General features: G+C 43.2%; 1 protein-coding gene across 1 annotated transcript; it reads right to left on the bottom strand.

The window, feature by feature from the left end:
* Positions 1-306: 306 nt before the first annotated feature.
* LOC148106081 (uncharacterized) lies at positions 307-5503 on the bottom strand. The gene is made up of 3 exons (XM_087830284.1): positions 5126-5503; positions 4420-4641; positions 307-573 (listed from the first exon to the last, which is right to left on the bottom strand). The coding sequence occupies exons 1-3, from the start codon at positions 5501-5503 to the stop codon at positions 307-309; spliced, it is 867 nt and encodes a 288-aa protein (XP_087686410.1).
* Between the last annotated feature and the right edge of the window lie 3691 nt (positions 5504-9194).

The following is a 9194-nucleotide window of genomic DNA, read 5'->3' as shown; positions in this document are numbered from 1 at the left end:
TGTAGCCAGTCACATAGGGTGGGATGTAGGCCGAGTGTTGCCAGCTTGTGAGTGAGTTTGTGTGGGATGACAGTATTGAAAGCAGAGCTGTAATCAACAAAAAGTACCCTGATGTATGAGTCTTTGTTTTCCAGGTGGGAGAGTGAATAGCGAAGGGCAGCAGCGATGGTGTCTGACGTGGACCTATTGGACCGGTAGGCATACTGCAGGGGGTCCAGAGTGTCTGTGATGTTGCTCTGGATGTAGGCCAGCACCACTCTCTCAAAGCACTTCGCAATCATTGGAGTGAGTGCAACTGGCCTATAGTCATTCAAGCAGGTGGCTGGGCTTTTCTTGGGGAGAGGAATGATGGTTGTGGTCTTGAAGCATGTGGGGACAGTGTTCTGGCTGAGGGAGAAGTTGAAGCTCCGCCATCTCATTGGCACATGCTTTAAGAGCCTGTCCTGGGATGTTGTCTGGTCCTGCTGCCTTGCGGGGGTTGATCCTCCTCAGGGCTTTGTGCACCTGATCTATTGTGACCTCTGGCGGGGGAGGGGGTTGGGTGGTCTGGGGGTTCTGGCAGGTCCAGGTGATCTGTCCATAGGTTGCATTTAGTCACCAGCAATGATAAAAACAGCGTCTAAATGAGTAGTCTCTAATGCGCTGATGACGTCATGGAGTTTGCAGAGCGCTGCCGCGGAGTCCGCTTGCGGCGGGATGTAAACAATAGCCAAAAACACAGCTGAGAACTCCCGCGGCAGATAATAAGAGCGGCATTTCAGCATTAAAAACTCCAAGCCAAAGGTCCATGGTCCTTTGGCTTGGTTCCTGGTTCCTGGTTGTTTGTTTCCTGGTTCCTGGCTTGTCAGACTGATTTTGTTTCAGTAGTTTAACAATAAAGCAGCTTTTGAGTTTTGAGTCCTGCACTTGGGTCTCACTTTGCCTGCTGCACAGCAAACCCTGACAAAAGCAACCCTATGATGACTTTAGAAAAGTCTCCATAACCAGTTTATTTTATATATATATATATATATATATATATATATATATATATATATATATATATATATATATATATATATATATATATGATAGAATAACTGAATATTTTCCATTTTATGACCAAGACAAAGAGAGAGAGAGAGGTCACGGCAAAAAGAGTGCACAGCTGACAGAAAACTTGGTTTAGTTGACTTCTCGGTAAGATGTGAATTTAAGAAGAGTTAGATTTGTATAGCGTCGTTCAACAAACTGAAGGACGCTTTGGGAAGAACAGAAAAGTAAAGCCTGATTGGCACTACGTTAACAGAAGTGTAAATCAAACAGCGTAGCCACGGATCTTTATTCCCTTGAAAAAGGTTTTCAGCGCAGCAGCAGAAAGCGTGACTGCTGCTCCTGTTTTTGGGTGATCATTGGCTGCTTTGCTTCATATTTTCTGCAGTTTTCAGTGTCAGCGGATGGACTGTGGGCTCTGAGCCTGACGCTGGCCAGCATCCATCTCTGCTCAGGCCTCCAGACAGACTCGCTCAGCCACAAACTGTTCATTTCAGGGCTAAATAATCTCATAATTTACCTGGTGGTGATGGTGGATGGTTTGGCCATCTCCCTTTTCCTCACAGTGTTATGTTGTTTCTGTCTTATTAAGTCTGCGTTTCTCCACAGTTCTTCTCACACAATATAACAATAAAACAGCTGCTGCACTCACCATACGGACCTCTTCTTTCCTTGGCTGCCTCTGTGGTTATAGAGCTTGTGCAGCAGCGTGGCGCGTCGCTGCTTCTTTTGTTTAGAGAAAAACTCTGATGGCTCCTCATTTTTTCCGGCTGTCTCGTCTCCATGATGATGCAGCTTCTGCACCCTCGCAGCGCTGACACCATCCGGACCAAGAAACGGCCACATCATCTTATACAACCTATAAGAATCTGACATTGTTTCTAACCACAGATATCATCTGGTAATCACAGTTTTATTGTTTTTTCATATTTAAAATGTTTAAAACTGGTTTAGCGCTTCTTTCCTTTGACGGGTCCTTATATGTTGTCACGTGTTTCTTTCTTTATGCTATTTCATTCTGGGCGCCCTGTGAATGCTCTGCTCATCACACCAGTCACCCGTTAGAGATGTCCACATTACTACAATGGCCATTTGTCATTCATTGTCACTTGAATTTATTGGAATTGGTCGTGCTGGTGAGGAATCACATTGGCATCCATCCGAGAAATCGTTCACACACGCGCAGACGCGCACACACGCACACACAGTGGGTGTCTGTAGTTCAGAAGGTGACCAGTAATGGGAAGGTTGGTGGTTCGATCCCTGTCTGCTCCAGTCTGCATCCTTGGGCAAGATACCAAGCCCGAGTTGCTCTCTGATGCCATCAGCTCTGCCTTCTCACTGTCACTGTGTTATCAAAGAGAAGGAGCTGCACACTTGCTGTTCCTTTTAGTTGATGATCAATCGTGTGCAATCAGAACATTGCTTTCACTCTTTGATGACGTTCTGGGTTTTCTGTCCGTGTTTGCCTGATGTACTGCTGTGAGAACGTTCGGATACTGACCCATGATGGATGGACACTTTCACACCACCAAGGTCAGAGAAAACATTTTTAGGGGTTTCAGATATATCCGTGCATCTGTGCTTGTGCATATGTTTCGGTGTGTGTTAAGCGGCTGGAAGACCGCTCCCAAGCATAATTAGCTCTTTAACCGGAGTATCTGAGCAGAAACAGGAGGGATTTGAAAGAGCTCAGCGGGTCCCTGCTGCTGCCAGGGACCGTCTCATGTTTCCAATTAGTCGATTCAGTAGCTGCTGGATGTTTAGTTGTAGTAAATATTACGACGTTTCACCAAACGGCGTCATGATTAAAAAGCCTTTTTTCCAATAGGCTGTTTCATGGGTTTTGTGTGCTTTCAGCTGCAAGCTTCTGGACATGAGAATGAAAATATGTGAGACAACAAACAGCACGAACACAACAATCAACGAAGAAAGACGAAGGAAACACACACACACACACACACACACACACACACACACACACACACACACACACACACACACAGATAAGGTTAAATGCCTCTCTGCCTGTGAATTTGAGCATACATGTGAGAATCTTCTGTGGACCATGATCTCAGTCATGGCTGTGTTTCAGCTGATTTCAGGCTGTTTCATCCTGGCTGCAGTAAGCAGCCTCTAGTTTCTTAAACATATCTGAAGATGGGTCCTCAGACAGTCACTTAGTCCGAGTCCTGGTGATCTGATGTGGATCAGGCTGGAGGCTGGAACAGTTCTCTGCCAGGTCGTCGTCACTGCTGGTGGGGCAGTTTCTAGGGTTGCTTCAGATGGTAAGGTCAAAGTTCACAGCAGCATTAGGAAACTGCGTCATGAAAAGAAAATTAGACGAGCAGACTGAGTGGAATATCCATCAGGATATTCCAGTGTCATCCTGGAATATCCATCAGGATATTCCAGGATGACAAAGCTGGGATTCATCAGACTCCGGTATGATCCACATCAGATTACCCGGAACCAAAGAACCATTTTCCCTGGAAGCCCACCGAGACTCTCTGAGATTACAACCAACAAGTCCATCTGACAAATGAACACCGTTAGCTAAAAGCAGTGCTGCTGCAGTCACTATTTTTATAATAGAATAATATCATTTTATACCATAACGCTCATATTCTGAATGTTTTATCTTTACAACAGTATGCATAACCCAAGCACACAGTACTTAGTTTATTTATTTCCTATGTCTATGATTCTTTTATGTTGGTTTGGCTTAGGTTTTTTCATGTGTGGGGAACATCCTGATTACAGTTTTTTCTGATGACTTAAGCACCTTTTTTGTAACTATTGGCTATTTTTGCAAAACTCTACACACAAATAAGAAAACTCTTCACCCAATCAGCAAAACATTGTAATTTTCTTGTAAAAGCGAATAACCCTTGCTTAACTCGCCACACCTTTGTAAAAATGGTATTTTTGTATCCAACAGTTAACACAAGCCATCATATTACAGTTTTTTCTGATTGCTTAAGCACATTTTTTGTAACTATTGGCTATTTTTGCAAAACTCTACACACAAATAAGAAAACCTGTCACCCAATTATCAAAACATTGTAGTTCTCTTGCAAAAGCGAACACAGCTAGATTAACTCTTCACACCTTCGTAAAAATGGTGTTTTCGTATCAAACAGTACACACAAGCCATCATCTACTAAGCACACAATGTGCCAACTGCACACTGATGGTATGAATACAAAACACATCTGGGTTTTGCCTTCTCTGTGTACAGATGTCAATTTGAGGTCACACTTTTGTCATAGTGTCATGTAAACATACAAGGATCCAAACTTCAAGTATTGGTGTTTATTCACACTCATCAAAACCAAGACAAAGTCAGAACACAAAAAAAAGGAAAAAAAAAGACAATCAGCCTACATCATGTCGTCTTTCTGGGTCCGGCCACAAAATTTCGTCCACATCGCATGCGATATCCTCCAGTCCAAGGCACCGGGGAAAATATCTCCTTGAATGCCGTATCCAGGCCTGACATGATGCCTGGTCAATATCTCCACATGCCTCCTCCATTGCCTGTAAAAGGGCTACCTGTTGATGAGGATGACGGTCGTACACTTTCCAGCGCCAGGCAGAGAAGAACTCCTCGATGGGATTTAAGAATGGAGAGTATGGAGGGAGGTTGAGTGCCATGAAGGATGGGTGGTCTGTAAACCAGTTGCGGACCAAAGCAGCCCTATGGAAACTAACATTGTCCCATATGATGACATATCGGGTCTGCTCTGGTCTCTGAACAGTGAGCATGTCATGCAAGGTGTCCAGGAATGCAATAATGTGTGCATGATGGTGAACAACACCATTTTGGCTTATAGCTGCACACATGGTTATGTTACCACCACGTTGTCCTGGGACATTGATGATGGCACGGTGTCCAATAATGTTCCTGCCACATCTCCTGGTTTTACTGAGGTTAAAACCAGCCTCATCTACAAAAAGTAGCTCATGTCCCGTTGCATCTGCTTCTAGTTCCATCGCTCTCTGGACAAGACAAAACAAATGCAACACATCAGGCCCATACACAGCACTACAGTATGCACTTCCAAATTCAGAACCAATGACACTAGCTTACCTGCACATAGTCATATCGCAGTTGCTTTACACGTTCTGTGTTTCTCTCGAAAGGAACTCTGTAAATTTGCTTCATTCTTATTCTGTGGCGCGCAAGTACACGACTTAGTGCAGAAATGCTTGCACTGTGTATATTTTGAAAGATGGTGTCATTATCAATTATGCGCTGCTGTATTTCGCGCAGTCTTATTGCATTATTGGCAATCACCATGTTCACTATATGGGTCTCTTGCTCTGGAGTGAACATTCTGCCTCTGCCCCCAACATCTGGACGTCTAGCAATTCTGTAAAGTAACAATTTCAGTATTTTTGCATGTATGGTACTGTTGTGTTTCTCATTAGAGTATGGCAGTGCTACAAAGTACTTACCAATTCTCATTTCGAAATGTCCTAATGATGCTTGCCGCAGTGTAGCGGCTCAGTTTAGGCTGAACCCGTTGGCCAGCTTCCCTCAGGGTCATCCCATGGTTGATGACATGGTCCACTATTGTAGCTCTGATGTCATCAGTTATTCTGTTTCTTACTCTTCTTACCGTTCCTCTTTCCCCTCCTCGTCCTCTTCTTGCTCCTCCTTGTCCTCTTCTTCTAACTTCCTCTAACCCTCTTGCTTCTTCACCTCCACGTCCTCTTCCTCCAACTTCTTCACCTCCACGTCCTCTTCCTCCAACTTCTTCACCTCCACGTCCTCTTCCTCCAACTTCTTCACCTCCACGTCCTGTCCCTCGGCCTCCTCTGATTCTCACTCTTCTCACTCTTACTGCTTCTTCCATTGTACTCCACATAGACAGCTTACCTGTGGCCTGTTTATAGTGCTTAGGCTGATTGCAAAGTGGACTAATCATCTAAAACAGTTTTCACATGTGAAAGTGTGCCAGACAGTTGGCAAAATAGTGTTAATGATAGCCATACATGTGTATAATTTTGCTAGGAGTGTGTTGGAAATTTGGTAATTGAGTGTAAGCAGTGAGTTGTGTTTAAAGTTCTGCAAAAAGAGTGTTGTGCAGTGAATTGTGCCTACAGTTTTGCAAAGGGTGTGTTACAAAATTGCAAACTGAGTGCAAAGCAGTGTTTGTGCTTTTAGTTTTGCAAACTCAGTGAGTGGTTTTGCTATAAGTATTAATAGTTTTAGGAATTGTGCTATAAGAATCACAGTTAGGGTTTAAGCATTCAGAAAAAAACTGTATTTCCAAGTATAGGATTATTTGCAATCGCCATATTAACTATATGGGTTTCTTGGTCTGCAGTGAACATGCTTCCTCTGCCCCAGCATCTAGTCATCTAGCAATTCTGTAAAGTAACAATTTCAGTATTTTTACATCTATGGTATCGTTGTGTTTCTCATTGGCATATGGCAGTGCTACAAATCTTAGTGCAAAGTGACTGTACTAACCGATTCTCATTTCGAAATGTCCTTATGATGTTTGCTACAGTGTAGCGGCTCGAGTTAGGCTGAACCCGCTGGCCAGCTTCCCTCAGGGTCACTCCACGGTTGATTACATGGTCCACTATTGTAGCTCTGATGTCATCAGCAATTCTATTTCTTACTCTTCTTACCCTTCCTCTCCCCCCTCCTCGTCCTCCTCTCCCCCCTCCTCGTCCTCCTCTTGTTCCTCCTTGTCCTTGTCGTCCTCTTCATCCTACTTCTTCACCTCCACGTCCTCTTCCTCAGCCTCCTCACTCTTCCTGCTCCCTCCATTGTACTCCACACACAGAGCTTACCTGTATTATAGTGCTTAGGCTGATTGCAAAGTGAACTAATTATCTAAAAAAGTTTTCACATGTGACAGTGTGCCAGACAGTTGGCAAAATAGTGTAAATAATGGCCGTAAATGTGTATAGTTTTGCTAGGAGTGCGTTGATCATTTGGAAATTGAGTGTAAAGCAGTGAGTTGTGTTTACAGTTCTGCAAAAAGAGTGCTGTGCAGTGGATTGTAGCTACAGGTTTGCAAAGTGTGTGTTACAAAATGGCAAACTGAGTGCAAAGCAGTGTTTGTGCTTTTAGTTTTGCAAACTCAGTGAGTGGTTTTGCTATAAGTATTAATAGTTTTAGAAATTGTGCTATAAGAATCACAGTTAGGGTTTAAGCATTCAGAAAAAACTGTAAATACATACAGCACTGTTAAAAAGGAAAAGGCCAACCTCTGAGTAGTGCTGCGTATGAATTTATAGAAAACTGGTAGAATTAGGAGGGAAACCTCTGCGCTGTTGAACTTTTACTTTTTCCCCTCTGATGTGGGGCAGCTGCAGGTCAGAGTGTCCACCAACGGGTCCTTATATGTGTGTGTGTGTGCGTGTGTGTGTGTGTGTGTGTGTGTGTGTGTAACTTGTATCAGAAAGGTGGAATGTTTTTAATGATAATGAGGTCATGTGTATTGTGAGTTTGGTGCAGGAGGGTGCAGATGTAACACACACACATGAATAAATGAAGCTCATCCACAGACAGAAACCTGCACAGATCTGCAGCTTGTATTGAAACAAATTACCATCATATGTTTCCTCCTCTTACGACCTGCTGTGTCATCCTTCATCGGTGTAATGAATTTAATTACTTTGTCATTCCTTCCTCTTATCTGTTGCTATTCAGCTCATTACTCATTATTCATCTGCATCTCAAAGCTGCCGTGACTGCCAGGGTCTGCGGCTCCACAGGTCACTGAGCTTTTTTCTGTGGATTCCTCTGTGACAGCGAGAGACAAAATCTTTGTGCTGTTTCAGTTCAAGTTCTTCTATCTGAAAAAAGTTCCCACTTCACCCCCTCAAAATCTGCCATGCAAAAAATTAACATGTCCATGCTATGAAATGTTACATGTTAATGTGATACATGTGATCACTGAGCCTGATTCTGCTGCAGATGCCGAATCTTAGTGAAAACGCCCTTGTTAGCAGAAAGAAGCTGTAATCAGATTGTGCTCAGCTGAAGAGGCAGAAACAAAGCACAGAGAGGAGGCTACTTACTCTGTGCAACCAGAGTAAGTAGTCTCCTCTCTGAAGCACATAATTACAGCATAGAAGCTCGATCTTCTCGCTCTGTTTTGCAGAACACATTGGAGGGATTTCCAGCATGAACAGCTGTTTAAGGTCACACTGAAACATCTCGGTCTGATATAAGTCCAGACTTTTACTCGACATTTGTTTTGTGAGTCACACAGAGCTGAACCTGCCGCTGTGCTTGCATCATCATCCTGCTGCATAACCGGAGTGCTCCTGAGCTTCTGTCTCATCAGTCTTGAGTATTATCCAGATGTTTGTTGGCAGATGTGAGACCAGCATTTGTGTTCTTCTTGGTCAGCAGTGGTTTTCTCCTTGGACTCCTGCCTCTTTCTTATGGTTGAATCATGACCTCTGACCTTAACTGAGATAAGTGAGGCCTGCAGGTCTTCACATGTTGTTCTGGGTTCCTGAGTTGTCAATGGACTTTTGGAGTAATTTGGTAGACCAGTCCGTCGCTCCCGGGAATGATCAGCACTTTTACAGGTTTCCTCCATGTGTGGCCCTCACTGCAGTCCCACAGCCTTACACATGTCTCTGTAACCTTTCAGACTGAGAGATATCGGTGAGGTCATCTCAGCTTTCTAAAAATGGTACTGACTGATTAAACACAGGGGGTGTGACCGTTTCACAAAACACAGGTACATTTGTTTAAAAAGTGCCTTTTGTGCTTGGTCGAGTTATATTTGCCTAATATTAGAATTTGTTTCATCTTAAACATTTAAGTGTGCCAAATATGCAAAAACTAAGAAATCAGTAAAACGGGTAAATATATTCCCAGCACTGCAGAGAGCTTACGTTTGATATCTTCATATTTATATTTTAACCTCCTAGGACCTGGCGTCCACATATGTGGACATCACATTTTGGGTTATTTAGACCAAAATACAAAATTTTGCTCTACAAGGGCCTGATATCCACTTACGGGGACATTATACTGCTACTGTTCTATTGAAATTTTAAACAAATATCCTCTTATGTCACTCTCATTTTTCTTAGAAACAAAAAATCTGGTAAAAAAATCTGGTAATTCTTTGTTTTTACGTTCATCAGGTCCCAATCAGCCCAAATATCAAAGAGAA

The sequence above is a fragment of the Neolamprologus brichardi genome, chromosome 2 (assembly GCF_056152115.1).
Source record: "Neolamprologus brichardi isolate AB-2024 chromosome 2, ASM5615211v1, whole genome shotgun sequence".
Lineage (NCBI taxonomy): Eukaryota > Metazoa > Chordata > Actinopteri > Cichliformes > Cichlidae > Neolamprologus > Neolamprologus brichardi.
The sequence above is the reverse complement of the archived record's forward strand: the minus strand, read 5'-3'. Positions and strand labels throughout refer to the sequence as shown.

Excerpts from the sequence above, each read along its gene's own strand:
- LOC148106081 (XM_087830284.1), bottom strand. The coding sequence starts at position 5,503 with ATGAGAATTGGTAAGTACTTTGTAGCACTGCCATACTCTAATGAGAAA. Across the intron at positions 4,642-5,125 it reads TGCGATATGACTATGTGCAG|GAGTTCTTCTCTGCCTGGCG; the intron begins GTAAGCTAGTGT and ends AATCCCATCGAG. Across the intron at positions 574-4,419 it reads ACCCAGAAAGACGACATGAT|ATCACCTGGACCTGCCAGAA; the intron begins GTAGGCTGATTG and ends ACCTATGGACAG.